Below are 20,509 nucleotides of genomic sequence, written 5' to 3' on the forward strand. Positions count from 1 at the left end.
AAAAAAAAAATTAAAAAGGCTTCTTGTTCCTGTTCTTCCTTCTCTGGAAAAAATGGACCCAAGTGCAACGACGTCAAGTCCCCGGCAGCCGTTCACGGCGGGCACGGCAACCGCGAAGAAGAAAAAGAAGAAAACAACAGCAGAAGCTCTGAGCCATGACGTCTTGTGCATCATCTTCTCCTTTCTCGACTTATTCCAGCTCATTCGCTGCTCCGCCGTTTCCACTTCTTGGTACCACCTCAAATTTCCACACCTTTGACCTACTAACAGCCAATTGAATATAATTTCTTCAGCTATGTAACATTGCTTCAGCCAATTACTGACTGTCTTCTTTGTATTGCCCTTGCTTTGTCATGTAAAGGAGAAAAGCCATAAATAAATTAAAATTAAATCAAACAGAATACGTCAAGCAACGGCATAATGATCCTAATGGCCTCCAGGATGCGTCTTTCTCTCAGAGATCATTGAGTGAACAAGCGGAACAGCTAGCTATGGAACGACACGCATTGGCTTTACAAAGAGCTCCAGCTAGTGTTATTCAATGGAAAGGTCATTCAGTTGGGTAAGCATTACAATATCCATTATTCATAATTGTAAGTTGGAACTATGATCAAACTATTTAAATATTCCATGGATTTAGTGCTTCTTTAGGAAAACATAGTTCTCTCTCTCATACACACACTGGCACTGAGACATTACATAGAAACAGAAGAAGACACTTATTAAGTTCGAAAAATAGCTTCTTAATTAAACAAAACGAAAAAGAGCTCAAAAAATATAAGCAGCTTCTGCAGCTTTACATATAGGGCTTATAATAATCCTTAACATGAAAATCTTGCATTAAAAATGTACACTTTCTAGGGTCGTTGCTTTTGTTATTGTAGAATCGTCAGTTTATCATTTACATGATTCAGTATCATATGGCATAAGCGACTTAGAATTCAATTTCTATCACTGAAAATCTCATCACACTCATTAAATCCTCTCCGTTTTGATCGAGTCCACTATCCTGACTCCCATTGCCATATTACATTGACTTCCTAGATATAAGCAGAATCCCCAAATGGAAGAAAAGGTCCCCTTATAGTCACCCTTATAGAGTTTTAGTAATATAAGCAGTTCAACCCTCCTAGTGCACTAGCCTCTCCTCTTCCAGAATTAATATGATATTCATATTCAAATCCCTGGATATACAAAATAAAATTAGCTCCTAATGTACAAGATAAAAGTATTGAAGGATATGGAAAGATGAGGAAAAGCTAAGAACAGTCTGTTGAGCTAGTTCTCTCTCTCTCTCTCTCTCTCTTTCTCTCTCCCTCTCTCTCTCTGACAAATCATTTTCTTTCACATTTCCCAGTAATACCAAATGAACTTCAATTTCCTCCTTATGTTAACGAAGATTTTTCACCATAATAATACCTTTTTCTAATTATGCATTAAGCCTACATATTGTGAAATTTGATATTTTCTCTAACTTCAATTCCTATTAGGGTTAATCAGTGCAGAATGAAGATGGGAAAAGTCCTTACCGGCGTGGGTGACAAGGTAGGGTCGCTTTTTTCTGTTAAGAATTATAGGAGTTAATAAAAATTTCATACTGGCTTCTTTCCTTTGGCTGGAAAGCGCAAAGTCATACTACTACATTGTCTACTAGGAAAATCATGTATACTATCCATTTCCTCCCAGTAAGCTCTTGGAGATAGCTTGTGAACCTTGCTTAGTGATCAGAAGTTGTTGATGTGGAAGCATGGTGAAGATGTCATGCTTCTGGTCAGATTGATTAAAGTGCTTAATCATGGAAAGTTCTGCACTCATAGTTATTACATGAGATTTATTGTAATAATACATGTGAATCATTATGATTTCATTGGAACTGCCTCTCTTCGTTTCATCAAATCCTTAATCCTCCTCCTTTTGTGGACCTTATGCTGCACTTAAATGTCCTCCATGATTTCTCTTTTTCTTTCTAAGATACTTAAATTTTAAAATTGTAATTAATTTAAAATTCTGGTAAAATAAACCTGTATCATACAAAATGCTTGTTTTATCTGCACTTGATAGATTCCCATATTGGTTATGTTTGGGTGGCAGTGTCCCGTAGCTTGTCTTTGCTCTTCTGTTGTCTATTAATCGTTGTGGCAAGAAGGCTTTACTATAAAGCCAGTGTGCAATGCATAGGCTGAGCAGCCGTGGAGCTCCATGGGTGCTGGGTGGAGAGACATTATTAGGCCTAAGATGCGAAGATGATTGTTGGTTGTTGTGGAATATGTTTGGATGAAGTGTAGCAGTAGAACATCCCTGATCATGTTTTCTTGTTTAATTTCTCAGAAATGAGTAGGCAGTTCTCTCTCTTTAGTTGTTATCAATTGGATATTTTTGACAAGTGTCATTGTTTCTCTTAAGTACTGCCAATATAATTGCTATCGTGTATCATGTTATTCATTACTTGTATTATTCTCCCAGAAAAATATGGTATTCATGACTTGTCTTTTGCCATTGGCCACACGTCTCTGCATGCCTTGTTCACATCAAAATAGGACATGGTTTTAAGTTTACATTCTACATTCCTCATAATCCAGGTCATGCGTCTCTGGTCGGCAGAAAGCTGCAAATGTTTGGATGAATATTTCCTTGTCGATAAAGCCCCTTTAATTGATTTTGATTTTGACGAGGGCAAGGTGAGTTCAAGGTATTATAATTTTTATTGTATATTGGATGGTAAGATTAGTTATATTATAAAACTAAATTTATATATCTTATTTAATTTTTCGTAATTGTGCACTTCTTCACCTCAGTGAATCGTGCGTTTCACTTCAAGCCCTATGGATCTTGTTACTTTTTCTTTTGCGCTTTTCGCTTTTAAACACAGTTACAATAAGAGGAGAAAGAGTGCAAAGGAGTCAAACAAGATTTCCTCATTAGACAGCAGCGTGCGATATAATAGTAAGAAGTGCGAGTTAATCCTTTGAGGTCAATTAACACTATCACAGAATCATTTTACACTGCAATACCGAGGATGTGAGGAAATATTTTTTACAAGCTAAACTTGTGTGCATTTGTCTTGGAATCCTCCAGCATTGGTCTCAATCAAAATACTCTGTGCAACCACAGGCACTGCACATTTTCATGAAGCTTTACCTTAATTGGCCCCAAAGCCATAAGTTTCGTAAGAAAGAGCTCATTTATTTTCTAGGAGTGATACAGGTTTGTCCTGGTTGTAGTTTCTGTTGCAAAAGACAAGGACATAAACAAGTGCACATTAGGCTCATTTCTACATTTGCTCATTTGACACCAATTGCAAGATGGAGTATATCTTTTTTGGCCTCATTAATCAAGTCTGACATAGACATTTTGTATTTGATATTGGAAATGTTTTTCTACAGGTTGTTGGTTTAGTTGGCACCCGTATATGCATCTGGAATCGGACGGAGACAAGAAATGTATTTTCCTCACGTGAGAACTTATTTACAAAGGGCCTCTGTATGCGGTGTGTAACCTCTTTTATTTTTCATCTTTCTTTCCCTTCAAAGTTCCATCAGCAATGTGGGAAGAGGCGATTCCAGTGTCATTATAATGTCATTTAATGATTTACTTATATCATCTTTTTGGATAAGTTAATTAACTTACAGTATTTTAATTGTTCTAGTTTGGCTAAGATTTCTATGTCGTCCACATGGAGAAGAATCAAATATTTGTTAACTGAAGAAAGCAGTTTGAAATTTTATTGGGACTTCATTTTGATGAAATGGTGCTAAAGTGAGACTCCCTCAGACCCCTTTGATATTGAGATAAAGGCTTGTGAGAGGACCAGTATGCAAGTTTAAAGTTTTGAATTACTTGAATCTCTCTGTTTCCGTTAACTCCATGTTTGCAAATCTCTGCTGCTTATGTTGTCCTTAGAGCTAATGGAATGTTTTTCTTGTCGTTTGCTGATAGTAGTTTCATTCCTCCTTTCCAGTTATGTAGATCCGGAAGCTGTGATTGGATGTGAGGATGGAAAGGTTCGTGTATTTGACCTATACAGCAGAAAGTGTTCCCAAATAATAAAGTATGATTCTGTTTCATACCTACTTTAAATGCTTTGTGCACTATATAAAAAGGTTAAAACGATTTTCCCCTGGATCATTCATTGCCCCTCTTTGCACACGTGCACATAGACCATTCTGTTTTGGGACGCTAATCTATGTTATAATCGCTTTATAGTGAACATGAAATTTATGCTTCTGTCTGGTACTTTTATATCCTAAGGAAATCCCTTTGGCAGGATTGCCCCTCTTTTTCCGCTCTCAGAACCTATTAAATAAATAATCAGGAAGGAGAATGAGATAGGAAGCTGTCAAGCTGATGTACCTTCTCTGTAATGTGTAGTGTCTTTTATCAACAAAATCGGAAACTAGCATAAGAAATCAATTCAGCTCAAGGATCATATCAATATCAGCTAATTATAGTTAAACCAGCTTCAAGGAGCCTGGATTAAACTTCTTGTATATGGGCGCTTTTGTTTGGCCCAAATTTATGAAAATTTATTTACTTAATTAAAAAAAGGAGTCTGGATTAAAGGAGGAGAAAGAAGGGGGGGGGGGATGGGATGAAGAATGGCAATATTTTGCAGAATGGAGGGAAGACATATTCTAAATGCAACTCCTTGTAACCTCTAAATAGACCTGCTGCACTAAGGGTATGATGCCAACAAATGGTGATTTCTTCCTCTCTCCCTAACAGAAATTCAGAATTGATGCCTTTTCTTCACCTTCCTTTAATCCGAAAATTACATTCAAGACGAATATGTAATTAGTTTAGTTGAATTTCTTGCAGGATGCATGAGGGGCCTGTTACTTGCTTAGCTTTTACTGATGACCAATTGCTTGTTAGTGGTTCCTCTCTTGGCACCCTTTCACTATCGGATCTTTCTTCTGATCAGCGAGTTGTTCTGCTTGGATCAACCTTTTCTGCAGGTTTGTGAAATACATTTTGTCAGATCCACAATACACTGATAACTTATAGAACGATGCCTCTACACCCCTTGCCATTGATTTCTCTTGCCTTAATACCCATGAACGCATGTGCAGTTTGTTCTCTTTTTCAGTTTTCCTTTTTTTAAGTCTTTTCCCTTTTTCTTTTTTGAGATGAGTAATGTAAAAGCTTTAATTTCGAGGAGAAAATGTTAACCACCGTATTTACCAAGTATATTGCTTTATTTTTGACTTATATACAAAAATTGTTCCGGTTTAGGCTTTTCAAACTGGCTTCTAATCAGCACACTTGCGAGGGCTTCCTAGTGTCAATCTTTGATTGCAAGTGAGCAAATGCTTTACACACTTTTTACAGATTATCTTGTTCTTTCTTTTAGAATCTTGATTCTCTTTCTGATCTGAATTCTTATTTGTTTTCTTTCTCTGCTTTGTTATCTCTTGCCAACTTTATGTTCTGACTCTAGCTCAATTAGATTATGTTTGGTCTTATTTTCGGAATATTGCTTTTCTCTATGTAATCTGATTTCTTATTTGTTTTCTTTCTTCATTTCTGAATCTCTACTGACAGGGATCAAGACTTTGTGTTTCAACCCTAGCTCCTATATGGTGTTTGCCGGATCAACTGCTGGAAATGTCTCTTGTTGGGACCTCAGGTTTGCTGAAATGACTAAAACTTGAATCAACATTCTTACATGTGTTTTTTTAACGCACCCCAGCCTTTCTGATCTTGTTCCATGCTTTCTGTGCTAGAGTCAGTTTTCGATCCTTAGACAGTAGCTTCGTCGATCCTTTTATATGCTGCTGCAGTTGTTAAGGGTTAATTAGGGATGTCTCGTATTCGTAAAACTTTCGAGTCTGCTTATGTTTGACGAGCATGACAAAAGTTGCTCAATCTGTTCGAATAAGTCTCCCCAGATTGCATCCTTCAGTTTCTAAATATTTACTCTAGTTTCTGTGGGATTTGAGTTGTTGTAAATGCCATTTTAGCGCCAGTACAAAATCTCTGAGCCGTGGAAGCAGCCACTGCATTAGGGTAGGCTGTCAACATCACACTCCTTGGGGTGCGGCCCTTCCCCAAACCCTGTATAATACGGGCCGCTTTGTGTACTGGGTTTCCCTTTTACAAGATCTCCGAGGTTTCAAATATAGCATTGTCATGGATATTGGGGGTAATTGCTAAATAGCTAAACAAGGAAATGGAAACAAGTAAAAATAAGCGGAGAGGGGTCTATCAGGTGAAGGATGCATATAAGATTTTGAATCAAAATGATCTTCAGATAGATGCTTGGCCATGGAAGTAGGGGTGTTCATGGTTCGGTTTGGATCGGTTTTCCCGTAAAAAGAAACCAAACCACGTAAGTCGGTTTTTCAAATATTAGAACCAAACCAAACCAATTAAGTCGGTTTTTTCTTGATTCGGTTTATGTCTGTTTTTCGGTTTTTTCGGTTATTTGTCGGTTTTTTCTTAAATATAAGACATACACTACCAAACACATATTTCGGTAACCACATTTTCAACGTAACACTATCAAATCAATTGCCCTTTGAGAAATCTATTATTTACCAAGATATATTGATGATAATTGAATCAAATAGTGATGAATAATTTAAGGACTCAATTAAAAATATATTATTTTTAACATGAAATAGATTCTTACACTTAACAAAAGAAAACTACCAATCAAATTAGAATGTAAAGGTAAAGAGCTGTACTAAAAGTGCAAACGATTAACATTTACTATAAAATTTTTGAAACTAAAAATATACATATATATAGGTGTAATAATAAATTTAAAATAGCTACTCCTATATTTGGTTTGGTTCGTTTTTTTTTTTATTAAAACCAAAACCAAACCAAGTTTGATCGGTTTTTAAATTTCAAAATCAAAACTAAACCAAACCAAAAAGTATCGGTTTTTAAATTTTAAAACCAAAACTAAACCAAACCAAAAAGTATCGGTTTTTTGATCGGTTTGGTTTGGTTCGGGTTTTCGGATTTTTATGAACACCCCTACATTGAAGCATATATGGAAAAGAGAGATTCCATATAAGGTAGCATGTTTCTCTTGGCTACTAGCAAAGGAGGCTGTATTAACCCAGGATAATCTCATAAAAAGAGGAATTTCTCTGTGTTCAAGATGTTTCCTATGTGGGGAAAACGCGGAGACTGCTAGCCATTTATTTCTACATTGCAAGATAACAAACCAACTATGGAAAATCTTTATTAGTCTTAGGAGTATTTCATGGACAATGCCATGCAGGATTAATGAAGTTCTTTGTAGTTGGGAAGAAGCTGGTGCTGAAGCAATTAACAGAGATAGATGGAGGACTGTCGGCTTGTATCTGGTGGACAGTTTGGAGGGAAAGGAATGCTAGATGTTTTGAAGATAGAAGCAACCCAGTACAGAAGATCAAACTCAATTGTATTCTTCTTTTTTGTTTTTGGTGTAAACAAATTTACACAGAAGATACATTGACAATCGTACACATACTAGGATCTTGCTAGGTTGCACACCAACACATCTACTTACCACCTACTTGTAAATCTGGTTTTCAGTACAACCTATGTACTGATGTTATTAATATATATAAAAGTTAATAAGTGGAGAGACTAGAATGAAAGAAAGGGAAAAAAGAAAGAAAAAATAACTTACTATTTCTCTTTGACTGACTGCTGTCTAAGATGGAATGGAATAAAATTAATACTGGGCATGTATAACATGTGGTTCTGAGGCCAATTTTAAAATGATAATGCTCTCTTGAAAAATTATTGTTGAAAATGGAGGACCGAGGACCAAATTGTTGAAAGGTTCCATCAATCATAATGCATACATTTCAAAAGACACAACTTGAGCAATCAGCATGATGAAAGATAAAGCAAATGGGCTTGATTACCTAATGATGTAAGACCACTTGCTGAAGGATTCTTTACAAAAGAAGCCAAGGTTGCATGTTTCTTATAATTTTGTTCTGAATGCAAAAAGTAGTATGTAGGATAGGTCTAGTAGGGCCAGTAATGTTCTCTTTGAAATGAAAAGTATCTTTTAGAATGGGAGGGTGCCGGGACACAGAATTGTTTCAAGGGTACTAATATTGACTCATAAATTGGCTTCACCGAAAGTACAGAGAGGGAAGTGCAGTTTTGATTAGGCACTAAAGTCAAGGCTGAAGTAGAGAGAACTTTGGACCTTCTGAAGATAACTCAAAAAATGTGAACCAAATATCAGTGTCAAAATTTGATTCAGTGGGTGGAGTAGATTCATTCTTGACTGAGATTGCAGTGATGCACCAAAACATATTTCATTGTAAGAGATGGTTGTTTCCTAGTTGAAATTTCTTTCTTTCTTTCTTTCTTGATGCATAAACTTGAAAAGAAAAGCTTGTGAAGGGCTAATATGATATGTCTTCTGTCTTTCTCGTCTTCAAATGTGAACGTGGATTCTTTTCATCATAGATTTAGATGATGATTGGATTTGCTTAGCAACAGCTTGCTGCTATCTGCTCTGATTCGAGAAATTTGTTTTCCTGTGTAGTTTACATGATATTTCTAGTTTTTGATAATTTCAATCCTGAAAATGCTTGATACAGGAAGATAAACAGAACTCTATGGGAAACACGAGTGTCTCCTAATGTTGTTTATTCTATGCATCACCTTAGAAACGACACTTCAACATTGGTGGTTGGTGGAATCGACGGTGTGTTAAGAATTGTCGACCAGGTAACTGGTGAAGTAATTTCGAGATGCATAATGGATGATAGTAGCACTGTGTTGCATTGTTCAACAGAGAGATTTGGAACTGTCCAAATTGAGAGCAGGAAACTGAAAAGGCTCTCTGAAGATGATCGAATTGATCTTATGCCAAGAGCTTCCCGGCCACAAATCACATGTTTAGCTGTTGGGATGGAGAAAGTTGTTACTACACATAATGATAAGTATATCAGAGTTTGGAAATTCAGGAAATGAAAAGGATTACACTACCTGAGATTCCGGGTATTTGTTGTAGTTCTGTAGCACTTCTTTGTAATCTGTTCGTGTGCGCGCGAGCGCGGGCGTGCCTGTTCGTCCAGTGTAAAATTAATTGAGAATTCTTCCAGTGTAAAGAATCACCGGATGTCTACGTTACATAGACTTTTCCTTTTACCTAGAACTAGAATCGTATTTTTAGTTGTTTGAGTTTTAGTTTCAACTATTTGAATAATTTGGTAGTAAGTCATGACATTGATAGTTTTGAAATATCACTAAAATTAGACAACTTCCTTTATTTTATTTTTTTGGTTTCAAATTGGTCTATTTGTTCAGATCTATTTTTTATTCTTCCACTATGGAAAAACAATGTTCACGCGATACAGTATACATTTTTAAAAGAACAATTTTTCAACCATGTTTACTCCACAAAAAGTTGCAAAACCTTTAAACTAACACCATATATTCCTTGAACAAAAAATTAATTGATGGAATGTTGAAAAAGTGACTAACTTAATAAAAAGGCAATGATGTGCGCGAACAGCCCTTTTCGACGCTACTGTTTATATTACATGTGCTACAAAATTAAACGAAGAATATATGGTTGTATTTTTACAAAACTTGCTTAAAGAGGGACAAAATATAAATCCTATGTGTGCAAACCTCCCTCCCACCTTCCACTAAGGAGCCCAGCCCAAATTTATGATTCCCTAACAAGAGCACGGTTTCATTTCTGGAAACCCTAACAATCCGTTGAATGGTGTGCATACGAAAGGCGACGATAGATGATTTGCTTGCAATGCAAGCATGCAATCTGCTATGCTTACCGGAGAACTACCAGATGAAGTACTATTTTTACCACATACTTTCGTGGCCGCAGCTTCTGTACGTTGCTGAAGATTACAATGGTAAGATAGTGGGATATGTATTAGCTAAAATGGAAGAGGAACCCACAGAGTGCCACGGACACATCACCTCCTTAGCTGTACTCAGAACTCACCGTAAACTTGGTATAGCTACTAAGCTCATGACCGCTGCTCAGAATGCCATGGAACAGGTAATTTTTTGTAATTATTACAAAAATTGATGACAAGTGCTTTAGTTCTGGAGATATATATTACATTAATATTGTTTCTACTAGTGATTAAATTTGGAAAATAGATTCATTTTCTAAAATAATAAATAAGTGATTTGTATCTGGTACTCCTATTAGATTAGTGAGAGAACGTTTTACTAAGTAAATTAGTTTTGGAAATTAGACAGTTAGTTATGTGAAGATGGATATATGGCCCAGTTGTTAATTTGTAAGTTGGAATTGGCTGATTACGTCTGATGGTGAACGAAGATTTTGCTTATGGGTGACATGTTTGGACCTTTTTTTTATTTTTTCTGTGTGTGCTTTGATTGGGTTGTGCACAGTGGCGGAGGCAGGATCTCCGCTAAGGGGGTTCAAAAAGAAAAAAGTTAAAAAGGATTGTAAGTAGTGGGAATTGAACCTATGAGCTTACAAAGGTTTTGAACCCGCTTGACCGCTAAGGCTAAGCTACACTCTTGGGTTGTGTCATGGGGATCCAAAACTTATTATATAGAGGTAAAAACAGATTTTGCCTTATATATACAGTGTAATTTTTCGGCGAAGGGGGTTCGGGTGAACCCCTTCCGCCCACCTAAATCCGCCCCTGGTTGTGCACGAGTTGGGTCAAGGCTGAGTTATAGATATTCAAACTCAACGCTTTATGTGTTGTTCAACTATGGATTAAATAAAAGTTTTAAGCTCAAGAGCATGCTTGACAAGTTTACTCTTGAGCTTGGTTTGTCGCGTTTTTGAAGTACATTAGGCAGAAATGCAGTTTGAAATAGCATAATCAACCAAAGAAAATATGATTACTGTGAGATAAATGAGTCTATTAAACCAACAAGAAATTTCCAACAATGCTTCCTATGGTCTTTGATGCATTACTGCATTTCCTATGGTCTTTAAAAAAAGAATCAAAAAATTGTAGACTAACAGTAATGCATTGTTGGCGAGAAATCCACATGAATACAAAAGCTTCAATTTAGTGAAATATGTGGAAAGAATATTTTAACGAGGCACATAATCACTGAAATTATGTGGATTATTCCAGACATTTTTGTTCCCTTCATCTTCAATCAATGAGCTTTAGGTGTTTAATGCTGGCGCTCTACCAGTAGTGGGGATAGTATTGTTTTATAAAATCATAATTTTTGGGTGTGTTCTGGTAAAGTATAGCTGTAAAAAGTTTCAATATGACATCTTTTATTGCACCACTTGCTCGATAGAGTGGTTTCCGTATCCCTTAAAGATTGATGCTATTGTATGGTGTTGTGCTGCGCTTCTCATTCACTTACCCATTGATCAATGTGTTCTGGTAAAGTATAGCTGTAAAAAGTTTCAATATGACATCTTTTATTGCACCACTTGCTCGATAGAGTGGTTTCCGTATCCCTTAAAGATTGATGCTATTGTATGGTGTTGTGCTGCACTTCTCATTCACTTACCCATTGATCAATCCCCAGTTGAAATGGAATGCATCATGCGACAGCTAAATCTCTTCTTCTTTGTTTCTTGTCAATTGAGAACATCGTTAAGAAGAAGATATAGATATAACTAAGCTAACTGACTTAAGAGGCCAGCAACAAGGTGCCCCGAATTTGTTTGGAAAGGCAGACATCTTTGCTCTGCTCAGTTAAAAGTGATTCTCTTCACACTTTCAGGTTCACATAGCTCCCACATCAGGGGAATGTGTCATGGTGATCTATGTGAATGTTGCGAGAACTAATGCTGTGATTGTCATTGGTTAACCTATTACCATCTTCTTCTTTTTTGATAAGGTAAGATTAAGGTTACCTAATACCATATCAAAGTCGGTACGGCTTATTCATCCAAAAAAAAAAAAAATTGGCTGGGCTTCTTGCAGAAACTGTCAACCTGGATTGGTATATGGGATTAAGATGATTCATGGGTGAAGGTATGGAGGAAGTCTCACCCTTTTTCAATTCTTTCGTAGATGGTCTGGTTGTATAGATCATGGCATCTTGGTGTCCCTCTGAGCGCTGAACCTAGCCTGGACACAGAACCTGAAGAGAATAGTAAGTCAGATGTAATTTACATCAGAGACTTATGATGATGTTATGCTTTGAGAACTTAGATGTACTGGACCCAGGAAATGAGGGGCAGAGATAGCAATTTGAGGTGAATTTCTCTCTTATGTTTTATAATAAATCCCTGCCAACTATAACTTCCTGAATTCCCGTTCCCACCGATGCCATGAAGGAGTAGGACGTAAAATTGGTAAAAATGGATACTCATCCTGGGTTCATGGTAAAGGGAATCAGCCAATTTATTATTTCTTCACAGGACACCTCTGATGTTAAACTGATGTATTTTCCGCCCAAAAAATAAAAATAGAGAACCTAAAAGAGAGTGAAGATGAGCTAATTCCAAGTAGGGACCAGTACTGCAAAACTAGACCCAAGGGATAGAAATGACATTGGAAGCACCTACATGTCACGGCTAGAATGAAGAGTTATATCTTCCTAAATACAGTTTGAGAAGGTGGTTGAATATCAATCTGTTAAGACATGGGGACTGAAAATCACGTTAATTAAAGAAACTGGTAGTGTATGATCAATTTGCCCTACCCTTTGCAACTGTTGTTACATTGTGCCATTAGATAGCTCCTCTGCACTAAGGAGCCTGGACCCACCCCTGTTGGGAAGCACAAGTTTTTGGTAGCATGTGACCATAGTATCAATGTGATTAGGTACATAGTATTGGATTTCTAACTTGTTGAGTTATAGTTTTTGGAACCTACTCTGTCCGTGTTCATTCTGTCACTTTTATTACTTGTTGATTCTATAATGAGCTGAAAGTTAAAAATGAAACAGAATAATCTTATTTAGCATGCAAATCTTTTTGCCCTCATACAACCATGTTCCTCAGTTGGGATGACACTAACAATTAGGTCTGGTTTTGCTCTTGGTAAAGGTGTTTGGAGCAGAGTATGTATCTCTGCATGTGAGGAAGAGTAACCGGGCTGCATTTAAGCTGTATACAGAGACATTGGGATACAAGATTCATGATATGGAAGCCAAGTACTATGCAGATGGGGAAGATGCTTATGATATGAGGAAGGAATTGAAGGGGAAGAAGCACCACCAGCATCATCACCATCATCATGGTGGTGGCTGTTGCTCTGGTGAGGCCAAGGTCGGATCAAAGGAGGGAGCAGCAGAAGCAAAAGCAGCGTGATTGTGAATGTGAAGTTCGGGATTAACAAATTGTCCCGTGTCAATTTGCTTACAAGAAATACAAGTTACTATTGTATGTTTCCGATGTGAAACAACTACACCTTGGAAGGTTGGAAGGTCGTACAATTGAAGATTTTGGTTTCTACGATATAGTTTTCACCCTTCATATTTATTTTCTGGGGAAATATTGAAATTCCAAAAGTTTCAATCTTTGATGACATACGTTGCTACTGTTTTACCTTATTTTTAGTAACTAGATTAAATAGTAAGTTGGAATTTCCATTTGTTGCATTATTAATGATCCTGATCAACTGAATAGTAAAATATACTGTAGCCATCTATATTTTCTGATGAGGAACTACTTGTAAGATGATACTCCGTGCTATAATCCACTATGGAAGCTTCTCTTAAAGTATGCACTTCATCTAATTAAGAAATTTCTTTTGGACATGAAAGTCCATTCAAGGCAAAGTAGACAGAGTATTAACCATTTTTCTTTGATGTTGAAAAGACACATTAATTCTGAAGCTCATTTGTCAATGCATGTAAAAATTTACTTTGGAGAAATTGATTTGCCAATAAATTTAGTTGCTATTCTCATAATGACTTTTACTCTGATATTACGTAAACAAGATTAGGGAATATTCCCTGCCAAGGATCTCCACCATTTCCTTGTTTGTCCCCTTTTTGATGAAATTCCACTTTTTCATTTGCGACTTCTATGTTAGGTACCAAAATTGGACATGAAGTTCGCCTTCTGATGAGTGAAGATCATATACTTGAGATTTTATTAAAAGGTGAATTTTTTGTACACAATTGAAAATTTGAGAAACTAATACTCCATTTCTTTCTTAAGAAAGAAGGGGTATTCAATTTCTTAAGAGATGGAATGCGCTGGAGACTTCCACAAGGACACAACTAAATGAAGAACAAAGATTTCTAAATTTCTTAAATAGAGAGTTCCAAAGAAGTGGAAAACTAATGTAGATTAGTAGTATAATTTTCAGTTTTGCACGTCTACCTTTTGTCTATGTCAAGCTACCATGCTATTTACTTTATGATGTCCTTTTTGCCGGCAAATTTGGGTAAGGTGATAACGTATATTTATTTCAAGTTGTCGCTGTCACTTATTGGAATATAAGATAATCAATAATTGAAGGCTAAAATCCAAAAGTCTCAAAGGTTTTTACATCTCAAATGGCCAAAAAGACTTCAATGATTTTATTTTAGTCTCAAATAAGATGAACTTACATCTCAAAGGTTTCGTTCGTAGAGACTTATGGTGGTCAAAGTGGACCAGTTACCTTATCCATACGCCCTCTTAATAATGTTTTCTTTTAGATTATCATATTAAAACGATTCAAAACCGTAACGTAGTTCGTTTGGATTGACTTATTTTAAGTATTTTTAAGCCAACATAGCTTTTAAGCCATTTTGTAGTGCTTGGATAAAGTGAAAAAAGTGCTTTTAAGCATTTATTTTTAAGCTAAAATGATAAAAACAAGCCAAAAGCTAGAAATCCTAACATATGGCTTTAAAGCTATTTTGGCTTAAAAGCTACTTAAAATAAGCCCATCCAAACGGGCTCATAGTCCGCAGTGCACTAATTTACAAAGGCTTCTTCTCATTCTTCGAGTTTCAATCTGAAATTTAACCAGAACCAAATCTAATCTTCACCAAGCACTCTCAAAATTGAGGTATAAACTCCAAATAATATTCTCAATTGTTTGTAACAACACCCAATCCAAACAAAAAATGATTTTTGAAAACTCAAATTCGAATTCAAAGCTTTATGATAGATTAGTCTTCGAATCTTCAATTTCTATGACCTGGAGGTTACTTCAATAGGTTGATTGGCAGAAGAGAATTTTTAGGTTTACATTATTGAGAGAGAAAAATAGTGAGAGAGAAAGATGAAGAAAGAAAGAAAAATTGATGAGAGATGCGGCAGTGAGGAAAGAGGAGAGGAGAGAAAGAAAAAAAATGTAACTAAATCTCCTAATTCAAGGCACTAATAATGGATTGTATATAATTTGTAAATAATCCTTATTTAGAGTGGGTAATACATAAAACTAGAACGATTTTGGTAAATAAATTTCAAATATTATATAGAAAGGAAAAAATCCCGTCTAAGATGTGTTATATCACCAAATTGTTTCTGTTTGCTTTACATTTTTCTTTGTAGGAACTGTTAGTAACAACTCAAATAATAACTTGTCCTAGATATTACTAGTAAGAAAAGAGGAGAGACTCTAAATTGTTAACCAAACTGAACATACAAATAATAAAACCCCTGAATTCGTTCACTTGTTAACCAAACTGAACACACAAATAAAAACAAAACCGTAGCATGATTGCCTGTCGCCAAACAGAAAGCATGCGACTGAAGTTTCTTCCCCATCTTGGCAAGTCTAGTTTGGGATGTATATTTATCCTATCTTATCTCCTTTCTAATACGAAAAAATGGCCTCCGGGCCGTTTAAACTTGTACCTGTTTATCAACCCGGTAAATAAACTTAAGAGTTTCCTATTACACTTATACTTGACAGAATGAATACTAATAAACACCTCCACCTGAGCGTGTATCTCAATTGCTATGACATGATTGACGCATCATTTTCTTAAACAATTATTATTTGACATGTGTAATTTGTAGGTCCCATTCTCTTTTAACCAATACCTTCTAGGATCGTGGAGGAGCTAAGAGAAGGGACGGAGGAAATAGAGGAGTTGTACCAGATATGTGAAAATTTTGATAGATTCAATTCTCAAAATCCCAAAATTCAAATCAACTATCTAGAGAAGAACAATCAATTCATCCCATGAAAACGCCACTCATAAAAAACCACCACTAATAATCATCACTCTTTTACTTTTAACCACTGACATCAATCAAAATCACAATTCCAAAAAAATTGCACAAGATTTTCATCATAAGAGAAAAATCTATAGAGAAAAGGAAGAAGATGAGAAATAAAAGGGGAACTGGGGGAGGTGGAAGGTAATGGAGTCCGAAACTTTTTTGATGCTTTTTTGGACAAAAAGTACGTTTTTAATGCTAAAAAAAATTTACCCTAAAACGTACTATTATACTGCGTTTTACTCTGATTTTTGGCCCCACCAATTAACTGACATAACAATAATTTAAATACATAAAATATAGTATTGTACTGCGTTTTACATAGAAAAATTCTACACCCCAAGCTCGGACTTGCCTTATTTAAAGGCGTTTCAATTTTATAAAAATCCATTCAATAGTTTACTTCAAACTTACGTTCATACTTCTCTCTTCTTCTTATCAATCATTTTTTTACAATGTCTTAAGTGCCAAAAATAAGGGTTTCACTATACTGGGGGGAGGGAGGGTGAGGTTGTGCTGGAGAATAACTCTGTGAGGTATAGGTCACCTCCACAGTGTCATGTTAATTGTCGCTTATAATGGAGTACTATAAATTGGTATCGTTGTTACGTAAAAAAAATGAGTGATAGGAGGCGTTCGGTTAACCTTAAAGTAACTGGTAGATTTTCGCATTCAGTGACTCCGCAGGGGTTTGCTTATTATTCTGAGTTTAACATCGAGGATGATGAAACTCTTAGAGATTTTTTGCGGATTCCGAATGAATACAAGGAATTTATTGTAATAAAATTATTGAAAATGTACGTCAAGGTGGAAGACGTTCCCAATAATGAGGGTGTGCATAGTACAGATAACCCCCAGTCATCGGGTGGTTATTCTGGAGCAGTTTTTGCCGGACAGATTGCTGATGAAAGAGCTTGCCTTGATTTAAACTTGTCACCACCGGCGAATGAGCAGCCACAAAATAATTTTTCGACTTTGTATAATCAACATGTCGACTGGTAAACTTCAATTTTACTACGCTTTAGCGATGTTTATTTTATGTTTTAATTGGATTTGTATTAACACTCATATTATTTATAGGGGGTACCGCCCGGATATGAATTTTACAAGTTATGACCCCACCCCTAGTTGGAATATGTGTAGTTCTGGAGTATTGGACCACAGTGGTCCATCCGGGAGTCATCACCAACAAGAAAATATCCATCATGAAACGTCAAGACAGTATGACTTGTAAGTAAAGTGATATAGCTATATCTAAAGTATTTATCTAGTTGGGTAACTTATCATTTTGTTCTTTATGTGCAGTGAAAACGAGCTTCTTGAAGCTCCTGACCTCACACAATTGCCCATAGACGATGTATTTACTCGTGATTTGGCAGATGTGCAGAGTCAGGAAGATGATAGTGATTATGACAGCAATGCGGATGAGTCTGGGGATGACACACCCTTCCATGATGAGGGTGATGATGGGGAGGAAGCGAATGTTGAACCTGAGCTGACGAGGGAGCATGTTCCTTCACCTCCCGCTAGACCAAGAGTGTACCAGTCCCGCGTGCCATTTTATGAGTGGAATATTCCCTACCTTGATAATTTTCCAAGCATGCCGAACGTGGATGCCCTCAGAAGGGATGATGATAAATTTCGGTCAGCGATATGGGATGAGTCTAGACCAGCTATCTGACAAAGGGCATGTACTTCCCCGATAAAGTTCGCCTAATTAGGGCTGTAAAAATCTACAGTATAAGAGAGTACCGTGAGATGACGGTAAGTGAGTCAACTACGGAGAAATATAAGGCTGTATGCCGTAGAGACTTTATGGGTTGTCACTGGATGTTGCGTGCCACTAAGAAGAAATCAGGTTTATGGAAAGTGGGTAAATTTATTAGCGAGCACAGATGTGAAATGGACACATACAATGAGAATCACTTCAACTTGGATGTGGACTTGATTTCTCTTGTCTTGATTCCATATTTGGAAGTGTCCATTAGGTTCAAGATTAAAGAGTGTATTACAGCCGTCCACCAGGAGTATGGTTGTACTATAACCAAAAGAAAGACATATCTCGGTCGCAAACGTGCCTTTGAACTTATTTGTGGCGACTGGGATAAGTCTTTTTCAAATCTGCCCAGGTACATGGCCACACTGCAACACTTTAACCCCGGGACTGTTGTTGAATGGAGGCGTGAGCGGAGTCCGGACAGACCCAAATATATTTTCAACTATGTGTTCTGGTCATTTAAACCAGCAATTGATGGTTTTGTGCATTGTCGTCCTGTTATTTCCATAGGCGGTACTCATGTCTATGGAAAGTATGATATTAAACTTTTGATTGCAGTTGCAGTAGATGCCAATGGGAAAATATTTCCATTAGCTTTTGTCATATGTGCCAACGAAAGCGAAGAGACGTGGACGCTTTTTTTGAACCACTTGAAGCAGCACGTTGTCAAATAAAGTTCAGGTATTTGTCTAATATCTGATCGACATGGTGGTATTTTAAGTTCTGTACGTCACTTGCCTGAATGGAAGGAACCATATGCATACCACCGTTACTATGTGCGTCACCTGAAGGCCAATTTCCAGAAGAAATATCCTGACAAGGCCTTGCATGACTTAAATGTGGATGGTTGCAACTGAGCACCAGCAGTACAAATTCACGAGGCGCATGGAAGCGATCCGGCAGTTAGAACCACGAGACTATACTTGGTTGATGGGGCATGAGCTTCACATGTGGACATTGCATGCTGATGGCGGCAGACGATGGGGAGCCCTCACTATAAACGTGTCGGAGTCATTCAACGGCTTGTTGAAGTCTGCCCGTGGACTGCCTGTCACCGCCATGGTCCGCATGACATTCAAACAGAGTGCAGAGAGGTTTGTTGAAAGGCATGCAACTGCATCAGCATTGATGGACATGGGTGTTCAATTTATGCCAATACCCATGAGAAGATTTGAAAGGTCCAGGAGGCGAGCACAGTGGCATTCATTTCTTCAGTACGATCATGAACGGGGTGTTTTTGAAGTTAAGACCGCTATCCGCGGACACCGTGGGAATAATCTACAGACGGTGAATGAAAATAGAAGGTTATGTTCATGTGGGAAATGGACCATCTACCACATGTCGTGCGCACATGCGTTGAAGTGCTTTCAACAAGTTGGATATGGGGCAACAAACTATATTGATAGGCAATACAGTGTTGTTGCATACGTAGACACGAATAGTGGGAAGTTGCAGCCATTAGGTGCTGAGCATTATTGGCTGCCGGAAACTTTTAAGATGATAAGTAACAAGGACTATTTGTGCAAGCTGCAAGTGCAAAAGAGAACGCGTATACGAAACCAAATGGATGTTGGTGACACCGTTTATGCGCATAAATGTGGCATATGCTAGCAAACAGGACACGACCGTCGTAAATGTTCTTTGGTGGTGTGCATGGCGGTGGTAATCCGGCTCCTGGTGCAAGTTCGTCGAATGTACCCAACTATCAAAGATACCCCTAGTCTTTTGTTTTGGTATTGTTTTTTGTAATACGTATTTGTACTTGTGTATGTTGTAATATATATCAAATAAAATTATGTTCCATAATCTGGAATGAGTGAAGAAAAAGCTGTTTAATTGTTGGAAAATGTAATATGTAAAGCATGGTTTGATAGTTTCATATAACAACACAAGCACTTAAACTTAACTTCCACTTCAATTAAAATAAAATTTAGTACACATACATGCCATACATGCCAATACAGGCCACTTCAATACATGTCATACATGCCACTTCAATTAAAATAAAATATTACTACATCACAAATATAAACATAACAGGCCAACATAATAAAAAAACATGAAATATGAAAAATACACTAAACACATACATGCCAATATTTAGTCCCGGTTGCCATTTTATTCTCCGTTCCAACCACTTAAATCGTTCTTCCATTTGTTCTTTTTCTTTTTCTACTTCTTTCAGTTTCGTCTTCACATCCGCAAGTTCCCGTTTATATTTTTCTTTATATTCCTTTTGTGCTTTCCATTTTTCTTCTCCCACCTCCTTCAGTTTCGCCCTCATTTCTACAATAATTCTATCGCTTTCTCTTCGTATTTCCCGTTGGCATAAACACATATTATAAAGAAACTACAGTTGTTCTCTGTAGCATTCCTGATAACATGGTTCATCAACCCATTCCTCAAAATCACAAATAGGTTCGCCGGGAACCTTGTATAACTGGTTCATACAGCACCAATAGCGGCGTCCAACTTCACCACCGTCCCAACAATTTTGCATGGAGCAGTTGTTGAAATCAGGAGCCCCCTCTGAAGAACAGAATGGCGATGTATTGGTTGAAGAGAGGAATGACATTCATTTTTAAAGTTGTTGTTGAAGTTGGGAGCCCGCCCATAGAACAGAGGCATACATTTCAGTCTTTAATTTTCAAGCATTGAACTTG

General features: G+C 36.9%; 2 protein-coding genes across 3 annotated transcripts; both read left to right on the plus strand.

Moving 5' to 3' along the window:
- On the plus strand, positions 1–9,243 carry LOC104226673 (F-box/WD-40 repeat-containing protein At3g52030). Of its 2 annotated transcripts, none has more exons than XM_009778701.2 (9): positions 1–231; positions 362–562; positions 1,491–1,545; positions 2,580–2,678; positions 3,384–3,487; positions 3,959–4,048; positions 4,816–4,955; positions 5,542–5,626; positions 8,562–9,243. In XM_009778701.2, exons 1-9 carry the CDS (start codon positions 53–55, stop codon positions 8,935–8,937), a joined length of 1,329 nt encoding a protein of 442 aa, XP_009777003.1. In that variant the 5' UTR covers positions 1–52; the 3' UTR covers positions 8,938–9,243. The 2 variants fall into 2 exon arrangements, with proteins under 2 accessions (XP_009777003.1, XP_009777004.1); XM_009778702.2 differs by lacking the exon at positions 8,562–9,243 and adding an exon at positions 7,235–7,575.
- A 321-nt stretch (positions 9,244–9,564) lies between these two features.
- LOC104226675 (N-terminal acetyltransferase A complex catalytic subunit NAA10-like) lies at positions 9,565–13,621 on the plus strand. Its single transcript, XM_009778705.2, has 2 exons — positions 9,565–9,994; positions 12,947–13,621. Exons 1-2 carry the CDS (start codon positions 9,695–9,697, stop codon positions 13,208–13,210), a joined length of 564 nt encoding a protein of 187 aa, XP_009777007.1. The 5' UTR covers positions 9,565–9,694; the 3' UTR covers positions 13,211–13,621.
- Positions 13,622–20,509: the final 6,888 nt, after the last annotated feature.

The sequence above is a fragment of the Nicotiana sylvestris genome, chromosome 9 (assembly GCF_000393655.2).
Source record: "Nicotiana sylvestris chromosome 9, ASM39365v2, whole genome shotgun sequence".
In the NCBI taxonomy this organism is placed as follows: Eukaryota; Viridiplantae; Streptophyta; class Magnoliopsida; order Solanales; family Solanaceae; genus Nicotiana; species Nicotiana sylvestris.